The sequence below is a fragment of the Clupea harengus genome, chromosome 1 (assembly GCF_900700415.2).
Source record: "Clupea harengus chromosome 1, Ch_v2.0.2, whole genome shotgun sequence".
Lineage (NCBI taxonomy): Eukaryota > Metazoa > Chordata > Actinopteri > Clupeiformes > Clupeidae > Clupea > Clupea harengus.
In genome coordinates, this window is record NC_045152.1 from 13697970 (window position 1) to 13717427 (window position 19458).

Here is a 19458-nt window from a genome sequence, read left to right on the forward strand (position 1 = left end):
AATATATACAATAATTTGTTTCTGAAATAACGTTACCATGGGACATCCTCCCGTATGTGGGCGGCTGCGCAGTATGTTCTGCACGACGTCAGTGGGTTTTCGGAAAGGGAGGCGCTAGTACGCCACCAGACACCGGTGATTGAGGTGGGGTAAGAAAAAAAGGAATACCGGGAGAAAGAAGAAAAACGACAACGAATGAAACTGCCCCTACATTAGAATTTAGATATTTACACCGCATATATAATCGAGGTAAAGTACCACACAACTGGATGTTGTTATAGCTGATTCATCGATGTTAATAAATACGACGAAAGTCGACTTTTTTTTTTTGCTAACGTTACGTTAGCTGGCTAACTTACTAGCTTGTTGGCTAGTTACCGTTAGCCGAAGTCCAACCTATTATCTACGGTGTTACTAGCTAGCATGCTAAAGCAAGGGATAGCTACGCTAGCGTTTACCCGAGGCCAAGTAGATTGACCAACATGATGCCGTTATGTCACTGATAAGCTAACTGGATAGCTAGAAGGCAGAAATATTTAGCTCGAGAACGATTAGTTGGAATGCGATCTAGTTCACATTCACTGTTAGTCATGTGTTGTTTGAAAGTGTACCAGCTGACTTGTTTTTTTGCTTGCGACTTGTAATTGTGCCAGTTAGCAGTGCCTGTACCCATTGATGTTGCATGCCGGCATGCTCCAACTTGTGTAACTTTAGGTTAAGCTAACGATAGCAGTTCACGGTACTTATCTGAGTGGAGTTCGTCGTTAAACAGGTTGAGAGATTTATGAAGTCGAATATCAGTTCAGTTTTGTAAATTAGTTAACGTTACGCCAATTTTAGCTATAACAATAGATGTACGCGCGCTATCTTAGGGAAACCTTATCGTTATTTGAGCTTCATCGAAACATTTTGAAGAAGTTGGCTAACCTTAGGTGAAGTGGATTCGCAGCGAAAGGTTAGCAAGCTATAGCGATATCAAATGCATGCTAATGTTAGCTTATCAATTTCCTTGGATAGTGATTTTGGTGGCTATATTGTACTTTTGTTACCACTTGTTCTGAAGTCGCATATAGCCGCTTTCAAGGGGCTAAAGTTGACTAACGTAGCAAGCTGGTCAAGGAAGCAGTGAGCGAGCCATGGAAATATGAATCTCCAGTCTGTGTAGCCTAGCTATGTGTATACAGTTTGTGTAAACGTTAACTGTTACCTCGCGAATGCTTTAGCCGAAGAGTGAACCGTAGCCGGGAGGGCCGCTGTATGGATATTTAAGCTGTATAAAGAAGCAAGTACAGATCAGATTAATTACGTTATACAGTTTCTTTCAAATATCTGTTGGTTTTTGTCAGTTTGCTTCAAAGTCGACTGGTGCTACTAGCCAGCCTGACAAGGCGGCCTCAGTCATGAAGCTAACGTGAACTTAGCGCGGTTGCTTAGATGGACTTTGGTTGTTGGCCATTTTAAAACGATTATTTAAACTTGACCGTCATTTTTGTTTTACTTAAGTCATAACAGATTTCAATGATAATATTTCACACCACGCACTGTAGTTTGCTCTGTCGTTTAATGGATTGTGGCGTAGAAGTGATCTTGTCATACTAATCCTCTACCACAAGGGGCCCATTTTTTGAATGTAAAGAGAGATGTTGCATTTTCAGTTTGTCACAGTAGGCTTGACAGTTTGTCTGTCTGCATTGTATGAACTAAAACAGGTTAATTATTTCTGTCTACAGATCTCTTGCTACATATCCTGGCCCCTCTCTTTCTCTTGTCTGTGTGTTTACGTGAGAGTCTGTGCGTGAGGCAGAAACAGTGGTTGTCTGTCTGCCATACTGATTACCAGTGTGACGTGATTGGGGTACGGCTGGGTGTTCTCGCTCTCCCGCTGTTTCGTCTCTCTTGTTTGTGCGATTGGCCATGGGTGACATCAGCGATCTGGACAGACAGATCGACCAGCTGAGGAGATGTGAGCTCATCAAAGAGAATGAGGTCAAAGCGCTATGTGCCAAAGCCAGGTAAACAACAACAACAAGCAAATTAACAACCTATCTTTATGGCCTGTGTTGATACAGAGAATATGTCCTAAGTCATGGGGCGACAGTGGTACAGGAGGTAAATAAGTGGTTTAGTAATCAGAAGGTTGCTAGTTCGATTCCCTGTCGAAGCGTCCTTGAGCAAGACACTGAACCCCTAATTGCTCCTGATGTGCAGTGTGCCATCAGTGTAAATGTAAAATGTGTATACATTGTAAGTCGCTTTGGATAAAAGCGTCTGCCAAATGACTAAATGTAAATGTCATTGTTTTTGGTGTGTTTTAAGATGTGTGCTCACATTTATGTGGTATGTCATTATTTTGAACTGAGCAAACGGTTCTACACCTTCAAATCTGATTTGTGTGAAATTTGTTCCCATCCCAGAGAAATTCTTGTGGAGGAGAGCAACGTACAGAGAGTAGATTCTCCCGTGACGGTAAGTACAAATACTTTGGTGTGCCTTCAGGTTTGCTCATTTTATTCTCCTGTATTTAAGGATAACAGTATCATTCTCTATGCACAGGTATGTGGTGATATCCATGGACAGTTCTACGACCTGAAGGAGTTGTTTAGAGTAAGTGTGTTGTCATTCATTTAAAGCTGCAGATCAGCACATTCTTACCGGCTTTAGTCAAGGATGAAACCTTGAAAGGTGTGCCCACGCTGCACTTTTGATGCAGAATGATCAAACACTGAACCTCGTGCTTTTTTGAAATGATAACGTTATTAAGTCAATGTAAAATAAAGGTGTTTGTTGTTGATTTGAAGAATATAGAAGTTTAGGTTTGCAGGTAGATTTTAGGGTAGTGTGTTAATGCCAGTCAGTGTCATTGAGAATTCTCTCTCTCTTCTCCCCTCTTTACGTAGTGATGTAGTGAAATGGTTCTTGTTTAATCAAATAATATGTGTCAAAGAATCATTTGTGTTTACTAGAGACTGTTAAAAAATAACCCATTCATTTAGTTTGAGTGTTGATGGCCCTGCTATCACGGGGAAAAACTCCTGTACTTCATGACTAACACAAATGAGGCAGCCATGAAGGCACATTCATATTCATCAGTTACATTTCTCGTCAATCTTAAATTGGTTATAATTTTAAAGTATACTGAACAACTTCAGTTTAGCTGATGAATCAGATACTATTTATTCGGTAAACACCAGCAGAAGAGGTCGTGTCAAGTGGGGTAAAATGAACACTGCTCGAGAAGAGAAGATTCTTCGGTGAATCAGCCCTGGTTACCTTAAGATGTGCTGCAGGCCCTGGACTCATGTTCCGCCTGATCTCATGTTCTCCCGGTTCCCTCCGCAGGTGGGTGGTGACGTTCCGGAGACTAACTACCTCTTCATGGGCGATTTTGTGGACAGAGGGTTCTACAGTGTAGAGACATTTCTGCTGCTTTTGGCTCTTAAGGTAACACTGATCTCTTCGAGTATGTGATAAGATCTCACATGTGTTCATATGTATAGTCCTGGTGTGTTGTGTTTTGCCTCAGGAGGCACCTGAAGCATGTCCTGACTGTGTGTTTACAGCAGCCTGACTCACACACACTGTTTGACTTGTTCTCTGTTGTTCTCGTTCTTCCTCAGGTGCGCTACCCTGACAGAATCACGCTTATTCGCGGCAACCACGAATCGCGGCAGATCACACAGGTGTATGGTTTCTACGATGAGTGTCTCAGAAAGTATGGCTCCGTGACGGTGTGGAGGTACTGCACAGAGATCTTCGACTACCTGTCCCTCTCCGCCATTATCGACGGAAAGGTGGGTGCAGGCTTCCGTCTCACAGTCTCAGGCCTTTTCCATGTGCCTCTGTCGAATGTTACTTTAAATGTAATGTCTGAAGTCAAATAGTGTGTGTACATCAGTTTAAGCTAAGGGGGGTGATTGACTATCTAATTTGTTTAAGATCACCGGAACAATTGCATCCATATTTAGTTCCTTTAGGTGCATTTGTACAATGCACACTTAGTCATGCACTGTCTTGTGATGCCTCTTTGGTCTTCAGTACTGCTATATCTGCATGTTCTAGAGTGCTTCTTGTGGTCATTGTCTGACTCATTGTGGTTTTAAAGCTTCTAAAATAGTAACTGGTTATTTCCTGGCTGATCAAGGAAGTGTTAGTGTGCGTGTGCATTGTAAAAATGCACATTTGAAAATCTTATTTAATGGGAATAGTCCACATGGAGCGTTTCATAGTACACCAAGTATGTGGCAACTAGGGATGGGAATTGCCACATAGGCGATGATACGATACCATCATGATATGACATATTATTAAAAATGTTCACATTTTACGTTAAAATAAGTAGTTCAATTCTGTGATGCATTGTGACCTTATTTCTCCCATATATATTATATTTCCTATACTGGGAGTCTCTGCAGTCATCTTGGCAGGGTAAATCTTTTTTTTTAATATCCACTGTGTCACAAGAGATGGATGGAGGTCCATTTTTTGAACTTCAGAAGCAATGTTACCAGAATAGATGTGTATCAAAATAAAATAAAATATTAAATAAATATTGTTCTACTTAGCGCCACGGTATCCATTTGTTCCCCTACCACCTCTAGTAGGGACACAAGGCACACAGATATCATTGAGATGGTCACCCTTGACCACGCAGGAAACTCTCTGTGTCGTACTAACTGTGAGCTCGCTGTGTGTGTGTGTGTGTGTGTGTGTGTGTGTGTGTGTGTGTGTGTGTGTGTGTGTGTGTGTGTGCAGATCTTCTGTGTGCACGGCGGCCTCTCCCCCTCCATACAGACGCTGGACCAGATCAGAACCATCGACAGGAAACAGGAAGTGCCCCACGACGGCCCCATGTGCGACCTCCTCTGGTCCGATCCTGAAGGTGAGCGCCGTAAGCCGGCACCTGTAGTTGTTAGGGTCCTGATATAAGATTCATGTTGTTTATGTATGCATATATAGATGTATATAAACAATATATGCTTTTATGCTGAACTTGATGAATACTTGTTATTGTCAACATTGCAGGAACATCTGTTTTATTATCCTTATAATTGTTCACATCTTGGACAAATCACTAGGACTGGGTTTAGGCACAGATTTGATCCAATTCCGATTCACAAACTAACTATTTGATTCCGATTCAATAGGAATGAGTTATGAGATGCCATGTGGCTGCTTTCCATATTTAGAGAGATATGTAAAGAGATCTTAAGTAGGGTGACCATATTCAAATATTTAGTTTCAAATATAAAATTTCAAATAGATGCAAAAAGAGCTCCATGCTAAAAGGGCAGGTGCTTGAGCACCACCTGAGGTCTATCTGTGCATGTGTGCCTGCCTTCAACAGGGAACAAATGTGAGCACATGTTCCAATTGATGGAGATAATTTCCAAACACTGTTATTGATTTAAGAATATAATAATCAAGTGCCTTGTATTATTAATTACCTTATATGAATCATGTACTTATGTAAGCAGGAACATGGCTTTTCTGTGTTTCTGCGTGTGTGTAACTAAGATTATTAGGTGCCACTTAGTCTGCATATGTACAAGAGCATGTTTAGACCAGAAGTGATAAGAAGGGACGAACTGTGCTTCTTCCAATCTTGTGCAAAACTTCCATCCTTGCCTCGAGCGTCAGAAATCCACCACGTGGTTATCCCTGTTGAACGCTCAACTTCTGTCTATATAAACCTTGTGCGATGTGTTTATCATGGCTTCACTTTCAGCCTTGTGCTGGGGGTGAGCCCGATTGCAATTGTTGTTTGTCTAATAAATATACTTATATGCAGCTCTGGAGTCCTGAGGTAACTAGGGTGAATTTTCACCTATCGCCAATGTTTGTCTTGTCTTCGGTCTCCTTCATCAGACACTACTGGCTGGGGTGTGAGTCCGCGAGGTGCCGGCTACCTGTTTGGCAGCGACGTGGTGGCCCAGTTTAACGCTGCTAATGACATTGACATGATCTGTCGAGCGCATCAGCTGGTCATGGAGGGATACAAGTGGCATTTCAATGAGACTGTCCTCACGGTGTGGTCAGCACCTAACTACTGCTATAGGTGAGTGTGTGTGTGTGTGTGTGTTCACTGTGTGGTCAGCATCTAACTACTGCTATAGGTGTGTGTGTGTGTGTGTGTGTGTGTGGTCAGTAGCTAACTACTGCTGAAGGTGCATGTGATTTTAGTCTACTTAAACTGCTGTTTAGAATTAATGTGCGTTTAGAATGTGTGTTATTGTTTTGGATGGGGTTGCGAGGCAACAGGTGCCTCTTGAAGCTGATTAGCTAACTTTGTATCTGTCTGAAAGCTAATAGGTGGCCTTGTTTTTTTCTCTGTCTCAGGTGTGGTAATGTGGCAGCCATTTTAGAACTGGACGAGCACCTGCAGAAAGAGTTCATTATCTTTGAGGCGGCACCACAGGAGACCCGTGGCATCCCCTCCAAAAAGCCTGTGGCTGATTACTTCCTGTGACCACGTGACCTAGGAAGCAAAAGATGCTTAGCAGGAGATGCCATCCTCCGCACCAACTTGTATTTCTATCTTCCTCCACTCCTCCCCTCCCTCTGCCCTACCCTGCTGTCTTAATGTTGATTTCTTCTCTTGTTTTTTTTTTTTGTTTGTTTTTTTAAAGTGTTCTCTTGCTCATTACCCTCTGATCTTTTTTTTTTTCTACCTGCCCCTGAAGGATTTCTTTTGTAAAGACTCAAACTTCTGCACACCTTCACCTCCGTACCCACACAAAACTCCTGGACTTCAGTTTTCACCCCTCTCTCTCACACACACACACACACACACATTACCCACTGCTGTACTTCCTCCCCCATAACCCCCTTTCTATGCTGTAGCAGTAGAGTTTCTAATTAATGTGAAGAGTACTAGGGAGTGAGGGAAACGCAGAGAGAGAAAGGAGATGAAAAGAAGGAATGAGTCACTTTCCAGCCATTGGGTGTTTGCTGGGATAGTTGGAGTGGGTCGTTTGCATTACATGCATCTTATTTTTTCTTTCTTTTTTTTTTCTCTCTTCCCTTTCTTTTGTAAAAGAGAGGGGGTTGATTGGATTAGTTTTCATAGGTTTTGTGTTTCAGTCTGTCTCTCTTTCCCAGACGCTGGCTGACTGTGGCACGGATCGGGCCCTGGTCCTCGTGGGGCTGGGTCAGGGCTGGAACCGTTCCAGCGTCAGCTGCTCTGAGCTCCGTTATTTGTGTAAAGGTCCAGATCAGAGTGGAAAAGCTATGACCTGACTGCTGCAAGACTTAGTGTACCAATGGACCACACACACATATACACGCTGCGCTTCTTCTCGTCTGAGAGACGCGACTCTCAAACGACTGGTGTCGCGCAAACCAAACTGCATTCTTTCTGAAACGTGCTTTCCCTTTGACTGTTCTCTCTCTAGGAATTCTTGATTTTTATTATTAATTATTTGTGACAATAAAACTGTACTTTTGTATAAAGTTTACCTGTGTCTGCACATGTGTGGTCATTATGTGTACCCATATATTCCATTTCCATAGTCCCATCAAGCAAGCATTGCACATCTTTCACAAGCGATGTGGAAGGTGTCGTCTATGAGAGTTTATGATTAGACATTGTACAACCAGATGGATAAATGAATTTACCGTAGTCATTTAAAGCATTTAAGCAACCTTTCAACGTGAAGTTGCTCAACCCTAAGAAGTATTGGTCAGTTGTGCACCTGATGCACAAATCTGTCCATATGCTGAGTGTAAATTCCAGAAGAGTTTTATAAATCTGCCGTGCTCAATAGAAACATCACTCCCATTTCTGGTTGCCCTTTGGCTGTCATCGGGAATATTTTCCCTTCGTTCTAGCGAAAATAAAAGGTGTAAATACAGAGCCTTGATTTATTGTTGCTGAACCGGTAACATAAACATGAATTTCGGGGATAGAAAGAAATACTGTCTTGCAATGTATGCTCTAATTAGCATTAGGGGATACAAAGCAATTGACCAATTAAGTTCAGTAACTTCGATTGAGAAGTGTGATCCTCTGCTGAAGTAGCGAAAATGCATATTGTAAATAAGTAACAAATGACAATTCACACTCCGTCCACTGGATGGCAGGGCAGGTACAATGAAGACATCAAGCCCCTAGCATTACTCGCGCGATCATCCATTTCCTTTCTCTCCGGAAGTGAACAAAGTGGCAGACGCACGCCGTCGTTTGTGCTGACAAAAAGCAATCCTGGATCTTAAATCTCATCGCAATCAGTACACACTTCACGGAATACGATTGCTCACTCGATAACAGGTGAGACAAGCTATGGGTACATAACCTACATTATGAAATTCCGTTGATAATCCTTTGTGATAGCGCAGTGGGTTAGCTAACTGACCTGACCAGCTGGTTAGCCGATGCCGGGCCCGTTGAGCGGTGCTTTCTGCCATCTGGTTAGCCACATGGAAATGGCTAGAAGGCAGTCACGACAGCATCGAAGTATACTTTCCAGTGGAATTCTATCACTTTTACTCAGTCATATATCACTTTGGCTGCGTTATAATCACTTTTTGACGTTCGTATGCGTAGCCAGCATCCGGAGTTCGTCAACATTTACGTTAGCTATGCTAGTGTGATTAGCCAGTACAAAGTTATGTGCAAGCACATTTTTTGTAGCAAGCGAGTTCGCTTCGAATGCCCATGTTCAGGCTATGAAATTAAAATGTAACGTTAGTGTTACTTGATACCTGGTCTGCACTACGGCCGGCGTAAGTTATATAATCGTCCTTACTCTAACGTTCATTCAGGTCAGTAGATAGATGATAGATAGATAGATAGATGGATACTTTATTAATCCTGAGGGAAATTTAGGTCATCCAGTAGCTTATACATATATATATATACATATATATATATATATATATACACATACACCTCACCGACATACATACATAAATCACATATACATACACATAGGGAGAACATATTCACACATAGTGTTTCCAGATACAGGAAAGGGTCTGACCCTATTGTACAGAGTGAAAGGAAAGCGTGACTACATGATATTGTTAGATAACGTACATGTACGATACTCTAATAGTCTCCAATCGAATTTTTTCAGCGGTAACTTGCTACTGGGATGTCCCGTTTCTTCGCAACTGGATCCGACTCTGAGTCGGAGGAGTCGTCATCCGCCGATGAGATCACCCCCAAAACAACCGGGACTACTTATACCAAGCAGTCAGTATTTGTCTTTTTAAAAAATATAACTTTGAAAATCTTTTATCCTTATGGACATTTCAGTATTTGTATGTGTTTTTCTCCGGAAGGGCCCTGTTGTTCAGCGACGATGAGGAGGACACGAAGAGGGTGGTGCGCAGTGCCAAGGACAAGAGGTTAGTAAACATTCACAAGATGACCGCAGCATCCCAGCGGAACTGGCACTAACTTAGACCTGAATGTGTTTTGAATGTCCAGGTTTGAGGAGCTCACCAATTTGATCAAGACCATCCGCAACGCCATGAAGATCAAAGACATTTCCAAATGTCTGGAGGAGTTTGAGCAGTTGTGTCGAGCGTTTGTCAAGAGCAAAAATATAGTGGACAAGGAGGGCGTACCCAAGTTCTACATCCGCCTGCTAGCTGATCTGGAGGACTACCTCAACCAGGTATCATACGTACACACACGCACCTACACACACATGATTTTGGTCACCTACATCGGCAGGGCCAGAATACACACACTCTCAATCAGGGAGCACACATACAGCCACAGTTAAAGTGACCCACCAAACAGCAGTGCTGCAGCCAGTAAACTTTTCATTGTCCTTGGTATTATTAATATTATTATTATTATTATTATTAATATACACACATATGATCAGTGACTGAGTGAGTGGTTGACCCCTGATCATGTGTCCCTCAGCTATGGGAGGACAAGGAGGGCAAGAAGAAGATGAACAAGAACAACGCCAAAGCCCTGAGCACCCTGAGGCAGAAGATCCGCAAGTACAACCGCGACTACGAGTCCGAGATCGGCAACTACAAGGAGGTACCGCTGTCATAGTAACTCTTTGTTTGTTTATTTCTGTGCCTCACCTTGAACTCTAGATACTCAGATATACTTCAGTCCGGTTTTCATTCTGTTCTAAAACTCGCCTGCATTTCCACAGAACCCCGACCAGTCCGCCGAGGAAGAGGAGGAGAAGGATGAAGCCGAGTCCGGTAGGTTGAGCTGAAGTCATTTTGCTCAGACAGTTTTGTCCCCTAAAGGGAAGAGAGTTTCATGTGAAAAGTGTTTCCTGTATTTGCAGAAAAAAAAGCCCTCATCCCCTGACTATTTGAGTTTTGCATACAGAAAGATGTCACTGTAGACAACCCTGTGTGTTTTTTGGCCGAACCTCTACACTGGGACGTTTAATATGGATGCCGAGGTTCCGGGTCGATGTTGGTGTATGTGTTTTAGTGAAACTCTGCCATTGAGTTGGGTGTGTGTGTGTGTGCTTGCTGTGTGTTGTGGCTGCAGGTTCCTCCTCTGACAGTGATGATGATGATGAAGATGGAGGAGAGGAGGTCACTGCTAAGAGCTTCATGAAGAAGAAACCTCCCGCTGAGCCTGTGCCCGATGCCAGCCAGTTCCTCAAGGGGGCACCGGTGAGTCTCTCTTAAGAACAGTCGGCACCCCAGATCGGTACTGAGTCTCCTCCACGTTACACTCTGTGCAGTAGAGGCCCACTCAGACGGGCTGTGTGTGTGTGACAGGGTGAGGAGTCGTCCAGCAGTGATGGCGAGGATGATGAAGACTGGGGCTCAGACACGGTGGAGAGCGGCAGCGAGAGTGAAGAGGGCGACGCCAACGCTGCCTCACTGGCCCAGGTCTTCCTCAAGAAGTGAGTTGGGGGGGTGTGTGGGAGTGTGTGTGTGTGTGTGTGTGTGCCCTGCCTCACTGGCCCAGGTCTTCCTCAAGAAGTGAGTAGGGGTGTGTGTGTGTGTGTGCGCGCTGCCTCACTGGCCCAGGTCTTCCTCAAGAAGTGAGTTGGGGTGGGTGTGTGTGTGTGTGTGTGTGTGCGCTGCCTCACTGGCCCAGGTCTTCCTCAAGAAGTGAGTTGGGGGTGTGTGTGGGTGTCTGTGCGCTGCCTCACTGGCCCAGGTCTTCCTCAAGAAGTGAGTTGGGGGTGTGTGGGTGAACATGCGTGCTGGATGAGTGTTGTGTTGTTGTACTTGAGGGGAAACTCCTGTCTCTCCCTCACTGTAATCTTTCGTGTGCGCCTGTACATGTTCATGTGTAGTCCTGTATTTTTAGTCGTCCTGTCAAACTGCAGTTTGGGGGGTGTGTGTGTCTAAGTTGCGCCTCTAGCTGAATACATAGTGTTACTTTCTTTGACTTTCTATTGCTCGTCTGCTAGTGCTCTTACACATACACACTCTCTCTCTCTCTCTCTCTCTCTCTCTCTCTCTCTCTCTCTCTCTCTCTCTCTCTCTCTCTCAGGACGGAGGGGGGCGACCGGCAGGGCTCTGACCGCAGGAAGGAGAAGGAGGCGCGCAGGAAGCCCAAGCAGAAGGTGGAGCGGGCTGAGGAAGAGGAGGGCGAGGAGGCGCAAGATGAGGGAGAAGGCTGGGAGAAGGTCAAAGGAGGCGTGCCTCTGGTCAAGGTGAGGGGGGAGTGCGGTGTGGAGGGCCCTCAGCTGGGGTCAAGAAGATGGAGTAGGGATGGGGTCAAGAAGATGGAGTAGGGATGGGGAACAGAACAAGTGTCCTTCTAAGCTTATTTAGAAGCAACCGCCACAATCAGAGGCAGCTTTTAATCGCATAAATGGAGTAAAAACACGTTTTTTTCGGTCCTTAAAAGGCAACACATCACAGTAAACGACTGCACGTTTTCTGTCCTTAAAAGGCAACACATCACAGTAAACGACTGCACGTTTTCTGTCCTTAAAAGGCAACACATCACAGTAAACGACTGCACGTTTTCTTAGCACTAAAGAGCTCTGCTGTTGATGCCAATGATACAGTTTAGTTGGAAATGTCTTTGAAACTCCTAACCCATCATTTCCTTTCATTGCGTGTGTGTGTGTGTGTGTGTGTGTGATCCTGCAGGAGAAGCCCAAGATGTTTGCTAAGGGCACAGAGATTAACACAGCTGTGGTGGTCAAGAAGCTCACTGAGATCCTGCAGGCCAGGGGCAAAAAGGGCACAGACCGGTAAGGTGTGTGTGTGCGTGCGCGTGTGTGTGTTTGTGTGCGTACGTGCGTGTGTGTGTGTGTGTGCGTGCGTGTGTGTGTGTGCGTGCGTGTGCAAATGATGCAACAGTGGTAATGGTTGTTGTCCCTTTGTCGTCAGAAGAGCCCGATAGGGACACGTGACCCTCTCGTTCCTCTCCTCCCAGGTCGGCCCAGATCGAGCTGCTCGAGGCCCTGTCTGCCATCGCTGCAGAGAATAATCTGGGCGAGGGCATCTTGGTCAAGATCAGGTTCAACATCATCGCCTCCCTCTACGACTACAACCCCAATCTGGCTGCCTTCATGAAGGTAGGCAGAGAGCGCACACACACACACACACACACACACACACACATCAATGTGGGTGCCTTCATGAAGTTAAGCAGAGAGCGCGCGCACACAATCTAGCTGCCTTTATGAAGGTAGGCAGAGAGCTCCCCCCCCTCCCCGCCTACACACTAGAGCTGCAACAATTAGTCGACAAAATCGACGATGTCGATTGTGAATAATTGTCGACGCGTTATATATTATGAAAAGATTCAGAGCTACCGATAATTTTCATTCGGCATTGCAATGCACTATAGGAAGTGCATGTTACTTAGAATTTAGATAGTTAGGCTATAATCGCCATAGACATATACATATAGACATTTACATACATGTACAGTATATGTCTATGATAATTGCTGCTATACGCTCACTGTTCATTCACTAGACGCTCCCACAGCTCATTCACTTTGAAATACTGAAAAGAAATCTATACTATCAAAATAGTGCTTCTTTAACTACTAATAATTGACCGTCATTGAGAAAAATGGAACAGAATCTGCATATAGCCTAGCATACAAATCAAATTACTGACAGAGAAGACAAATGTAAACAACCATCAAACACCTGCTTTCTATATTTTTATAGCAGTGAAATATACACATTCAAATATACACATTTTTGTACACAATTTGAATTATGCATGACCAAGACCATGCAGCGTTTTCTTTGCCCTCCGTTCTCGTACCTTCACAGAAAAGCGAATTATTCTGATACGGCTCCTGTTACCATGGAAACAATAAACAAAGCTAGCTTTAGTAGCTGCTGCATATGGCTAATAGAAAAGTTGTCATTTTTCTCAATGATGGTCAATTATTAGTTGTTAAAGAAGCACTATTTCGATAGTTTAGATTCATTTTCAGTATTGCAAAGAGAATGAACTGTGGGAGCACAAGAACAGTGAGCGTCTAGCAGCAATTATCATAGACATATATGTATAACTTATCGTAAGGTTTACGCTTACATGTTGGAAAACAGAACGTCTCATGGAGGATGCTTGCTAACGCTATTTCAGTGCAATGTAGTAAATCAGTGAATTATCAGAGTAGCCGGTCTTTTCGTTCGTTCTGAATAGTTAACCTCCTCAATTTAGCATTCTTCAAACAAAAGATTGTGGGAAAAAAATATTTCATATGTTGAATTTGAATGTCACTTGACACTCCAGTTATTCTTGAGTTATTTTGCACTTGCAGAGGCTTGATTGCTATTTTGTAGGGGTGGGGAAAAAAATCAATTCTTCGATTTCTCTCGATTCTCTCTACAACGATTCTGTTTCGATTCAGAAATAATCGATTTTTTTAATTTTTTAATTTTGTGTTGAAATGCAAGCTGCATCGATTATTGCATTGTTCATTGAAAGTCATAATTGTGACAAGGAAAAGCTTTTTCTCTAATAAAAAAATAGAGAAAGTAATTCATCTGCTGATTGATCAAACACAAAGTAGGAAGTGATTTGAGGCTGAGTAGCAAACTCAAATGTTTTAAAAATCGACATGCATCGATAATCGGTTTAGAATCGATAATCGGTTTAGAATCGATAATCGGTTTAGAATCGAATCGTTGACCTCTGAATCGGAATCGAATCGTGAGGTGCCAAGAGATTCCCACCCCTACTATTTTAAGTTACTTTTTAAACTTTATTTGCACTTTCTCTTTACTTTTAAAAGCATATTTGCACTTTAATTTGTATTACTATTTAACGTATTTATTATAATGATTACATTTGTATTAACTTGTTACATAAATACATTTGAAGTTCAAATTCCAACATTTTGAGTCATTATTTTAATTTGCTATGGGAAATAATCATTAGATTAGTCGATTAATCGAAAAAATAGTCGATAGATGAATCGATTAATGTGACTTCTGTGTTTTTTTTTGTTATTGAATATATATCTTTCTCTTATTTAGCCTGACATGTGGAAGAAGTGCCTGGACTGCATTGTTGAGTTGCTGGACATCTTGTTTGACAACAACAACATCTTCATCGGAGAGAACATCGCTGAGGATAGTGAGATGCTCTCTGTGTCAGACCAGGTAACTCCTCACCCCCACCAAACCATCACGCCCCATAGTGGAGCCCCGTGGCGTGTGTGTTGGCTCATTGATCAACATGGCATTGCCCCGTGGGCATGTGGGTTTGCTCATTGATCAACATGGCATTGCCCCGTGGGCATGTGGGTTTGCTCATTGATCAACATGGCATTGCTGTTATTCATTTATTGTGCTAGAATAGCACTAGACCGACTGTCTTATGTTATGATGAGTTCTCCATCTCATTGTTGTGTCTCCGTTACCCTCTATCCCGTGTGTGTGTTTGTGTGTGTGTGTGTGTGTGTGTACGTACCCTAGCCCTTTAGAGTGCGAGGCTGTATTCTAACTCTGGTGGAGAGGATGGACGAGGAGTTCACCAAGATCATGCAGAACACAGACCCCCACTCCCAAGGTATTTACATCAGATTAACCAGTCTGATCTCCTGCCAGATGAACCCAGTTATACACTCAGATTAACCAGATGAACCCAGATACACTCAGATTAACCAGTCTGATCTCCTGCCAGATGAACCCAGTTATACAAATGATTAAATGATTCTCTGATTTAATTTTTTTACTTTATGTTATTTTATTTATTTATTTTTTATACTTAATTTCTGAGTTGTTTAATGTGTTTTTTTATTTATTTTGTCTGTTTCGTTTTGTTATGGTTTGTTTATGTATTGTTCTTCTGTACTATGTAGCCTCAATCAGGGCATTGCTGCAAAAGAGCCCTGTGCTCAGTCAATTTCTCCCTGAATAAACAATGATGATGATGATGATACACTCAGATTAACCAGATGAACCCAGTTATACACTCAGATTAACCAGTCTGATCTCCTGCCAGATGAACCCAGTTATACACTCAGATTAACCAGATGAACCCAGTTATACACTCAGATTAACCAGATGAACCCAGTTATACACTCAGATTAACCAGTCTTATCTCCTGCCAGATGAACCCAGTTATACACTCAGATTAACCCGTCTGATTACCTGCCAGATGAACCCAGTTATACACTCAGATTAACCAGTCATAGTCTTCATTTATTCAGACCGATGAAGCAGATTTATTAGCCAGTATTGAATAGGGTTTGAACCATCCATGTTTCTCACGTTGAATATCTCAGTGTAGAAGTTGGTTGCATAGCTTAATACATAGTCATCAGTAGAATCTAACATATTCTAACATATTGGTGACGGGCGTGAAAAGGCATGAGAATGTTGCCACTTGTACTTATACAGCGTGTGTGTGTGTGTGTTGTAGAGTACGTGGACAACCTGAAGGACGAAGCGCGTGTGTGTTCCATCATCGACCGCCTCCTGGCATACCTGGAGGCGAAGGGCAGCACGGAGGAGGTGTGTCGCGTGTACCTGCGCCGCATCATGCACACCTACTACAAGTTCGACTACAAGGCCCACCGCCGCAGCCTGGGCCTGCAGGGAGAGAGCAAGGTAACTACCTACGACCTTTCACCTTTGGCACCCAACATTCGACGTTCTTTGAAACATTTACTATGAATGACAATGATGAATGGATAAAGAGTCTGGCTTGTATATGTAACTCCTAATGATGAACGCTCGTCCCATGATGTTAATGTGGTAAAGGTTCCTGTGGCTGTGGGCCACTGAACTCTCCTTCTTCTGTGTGAAGTAATGGTAAAGTCACAGGGTCTGTGCAGCCAGCCGGATCCAGAAGAAGGTCTTTTGTCCCATTAAGATGGAATGTGCTTTGTGACCGTACTCCTTCATTAATGCAGTAACCACACTACAGTACCCTGGACAAATATTTGTGGTTTTATATACATACATATACATACATTTATATACATTTTTATTTTTTTTATATATATATATATATGCGCCGTACTCCTTCATTAATGCAGTAACCACACTACAGTACCCTGGACAAATATTTGTGGTTTTTATTTATATATATATATAAATAAAAACCACAAATATTTGTCCAGGGTACTGTAGTGTGGTTACTGCATTAATGAAGGAGTACGGCATATATATATATAAAAATAAAAAATGTATTCTCTCTAAGCTCACATTCCCATGAGACGTTAAGAAAAGCGAAGGAGTTCAGTGTTTGGGAACAATAAGAATTCAGTGTGATTTGTAGGTGGCCAGAAACTCCTGGATCGTGGACCTTCTGTCATCCTGTAGTTTGTTTACCCAGAATGCCTCTGTGTGTTTGCGAAGTCTGAGCAGGACCAGGAGGAGAGTGAGGGGGAGGACAGCGCCATCATCATGGACCGCCTGTGCAAATTCATCTATTCCAAGGACCGCACCGACCGCATCAGAACCTGCGCCATCCTCTGCCACATCTACCACCACGCCCTGCACTCCCGCTGGTACCAGGCCCGCGACCTCATGCTCATGAGTCACCTGCAGGACAACATCCAGCACGCCGACCCACCTGTGCAGGTACACACACACACACACACACACACACACCTCTGCAGGACAACATCCAGCACGCCGACCCACCTGTGCAGGTACACACACACACACACACACACACACACACACACACACACACACACACACCTGCAGGACAACAGCCAGCACGCCGACCCACCTGTGCAGGTACACACACACACACACACACACACACACACCTGCAGGACAACATCCAGCACATCGAACCACCTGTGCAGGTACACACACACACACACAGGGCTCTACAGTGCGAGTATTTCACTCGCATTTGTGCCTAAAAATAGGTATGTGCGAACTTGAAAAATAATTTACGAGCACAGTGCGCAAGTGACGGGCTGTTGTCAATACACCGAACAACTGCGCGAAGAAGTAAAGCATACCATACATTTCATATGGAAACAAGTGACGGGGTCGCGACTGCAGGATGTGAAGATAGCATGATGACGCGCTTAACTTCATGCAAATGAGAGCGACGATTCCCAACCAATGGGCCAGAGCCATATAAATAGAGAGCTACGACGATCTGGCCGACATGTGATCACTTGGTATAAGTAGCTCGCAAAAAACCCACTGCTGGCAACCTGTTTGAATGGGTTTCGACGGGACAGACAGCAGCACCACCTCGATTTACTGACATTTTCGGTATATTAACACACAATATCAATTGGTTACTGGTGTGTTGTATCCTGTTTATGTCTGATACTTTATTAATATTTATGTGAGATCTGTATCTTAGAGACTAATTGCATCCACAATTTAAGTACTGCAAGCTTGACTATTATGCAGTTGTAGACACAACACAGGGGGTCCCTGGGCCTGAAAATGGAAGGAAAGGAGTTTAATGTGGCTATAATATGGACTTTTAAATGTGACTAGAACTAGACTAAAATGTAATCAGTTTTCGTCGACGAAAACTAGACTAAAACTAACGGTGCAAACCCATGACAGCGACGCGATACGCTTCCATCGCTTTGAGTGGGCGTGTTGTAGCGTGTGGAAATAGCATTTTCAAACTGTCAGAGACGAGGATGATAATTCTGTTCATTAAGTATTGCCTTAAAATTATTATTTACATTGAATTAATTGGAATTCAGCTGTAGGCATATACTAGCAAGAGTGTACGACACCAAACAATCTGATTGGCCGCTGCTGGGAAAAATCGCTCCTCATTTGCATAGGATTCAACATTTTCCAACTTTTATCGGTCGCGTCGCCCAAAACGGTGGTCTAAATCACAATGGATTGGCTCCCGTTGAAATGCATGGGATTAGAATATCGCGTCGCTCGTAACGATGTCATGGGTTTGCACCGTACGAAGGATAAAAATGACTAAATGTGACTAAAACTAATATGCATTTTCGTCTTCAGACTAAATCTAAAATAGCTGCCAAAATTAACACTGAGATAGGGGACCCCTTAATCTGCAATGAATTGTTGCTAGCTCTAATCAGGTGTACTAACTAGGCTAATAAGAGAAGACTAACTTTGTATGCCAACGAACACCAATAACTAGAACTAATTTGACAGACTATAAACCAACAGACTTCTGGTTATGATACACGTGCTCTCTAGCTAGCTACAGTGAAAGTGTTGCTTACGTTACAGTCCAGACCTACAGTCTAACTCTAACTGCATTTAGAATCTAACAAGCTATATCTTACAATAAACTTTAAGTAAAGCTAGCTATATAAAATACTACTAATAACAATTGATAAGAGGTCCACTAAAGTGTTGAAATATGAACAAATGCAGTAATTTGATCAATTTACCAGCTAACTTGCTTCGGAAACACTGAACATGAATGGGGTTGAACGTTTGGAACTATAGGTCACAAATGACATGCTTTACTTCCGCATAAAAAAAACCCCGCTGTGCTCCTAAATTTCTTTGTGTGCTCCTAAATGTTTTCCTTGGGGAAAACCTTAGCGTAGAGCCCTGACACACACACACACACACACACACACACACCTGCTGGACAACATCAAGCATGCCGACCCATCTGTGCAGATATAAACACTCACACACCTGCTGGACAACATTCAGAATGCTGACCCATCTGTGCAGGTACACACACACACACACACACGCCGACCCACCTGTGCAGGTACACACACACACCTGCTGGACAACATCCAGCACACCCACCTACCTGTGCAGGTACACACACACACACCTGCTGGACAACATCCAGTATGCTGGACCACCTATGCAGGTACACAAACATTGACACCTGCAGTATAAAATCTTGCACATAGACCCTCCTGTGCAAGTAAGTATGTACACTCACTCACACACACACACACACACACGCACACACCTTTGGACCGTACAAACACACACACAAACACAGTTAACCGGATGTCCGCTGAATGCCTTTCATTTGATTTAATCGAGGAAAACGCCCTTCTTGTCCTCCATCTCAGATCCTGTACAACAGAACCATGGTGCAGCTGGGCATCTGTGCCTTCAGGCAGGGCAT

The 19458-nt window shown here is 43.3% G+C and overlaps 2 protein-coding genes across 8 annotated transcripts in view; both read left to right on the forward strand.

Moving 5' to 3' along the window:
* The first annotated feature begins 88 nt into the window (after positions 1-88).
* Positions 89-7452, forward strand: ppp4cb (protein phosphatase 4, catalytic subunit b). 2 transcript variants are annotated; one of them, XM_012837720.3, is made up of 9 exons: positions 89-249; positions 1731-2012; positions 2415-2466; positions 2554-2604; positions 3340-3441; positions 3618-3791; positions 4753-4879; positions 5866-6055; positions 6337-7452. In XM_012837720.3, the coding sequence occupies exons 2-9, from the start codon at positions 1915-1917 to the stop codon at positions 6464-6466; spliced, it is 924 nt and encodes a 307-aa protein (XP_012693174.1). In that variant the 5' UTR covers positions 89-249; positions 1731-1914; the 3' UTR covers positions 6467-7452. The 2 variants fall into 2 exon arrangements, with proteins under 2 accessions (XP_012693174.1, XP_031424140.1); XM_031568280.2 differs by lacking the exon at positions 89-249 and adding an exon at positions 320-955.
* Positions 7453-8113: 661 nt separating this feature from the next.
* Positions 8114-19458, forward strand: part of eif3c (eukaryotic translation initiation factor 3, subunit C) — a 17550-nt gene continuing 6205 nt past the window's right edge. For all 6 annotated transcript variants that reach the window (XM_031568119.2, XM_031568123.2, XM_031568131.2 and 3 more), the window contains exons 1-16: positions 8114-8266; positions 9075-9193; positions 9283-9348; positions 9431-9620; positions 9878-10003; positions 10125-10176; positions 10478-10605; positions 10714-10841; positions 11441-11603; positions 12049-12152; positions 12338-12479; positions 14409-14534; positions 14850-14943; positions 15799-15986; positions 16740-16964; positions 19403-19458. The exon at positions 19403-19458 is cut by the window's right edge and continues 136 nt beyond it. In XM_031568119.2, the coding sequence (XP_031423979.1) occupies positions 9093-9193; positions 9283-9348; positions 9431-9620; positions 9878-10003; positions 10125-10176; positions 10478-10605; positions 10714-10841; positions 11441-11603; positions 12049-12152; positions 12338-12479; positions 14409-14534; positions 14850-14943; positions 15799-15986; positions 16740-16964; positions 19403-19458 (1889 nt within the window). In that variant the 5' untranslated portion in view covers positions 8114-8266; positions 9075-9092. The remainder of the gene's footprint in view (positions 8267-9074; positions 9194-9282; positions 9349-9430; positions 9621-9877; positions 10004-10124; positions 10177-10477; positions 10606-10713; positions 10842-11440; positions 11604-12048; positions 12153-12337; positions 12480-14408; positions 14535-14849; positions 14944-15798; positions 15987-16739; positions 16965-19402) is intronic.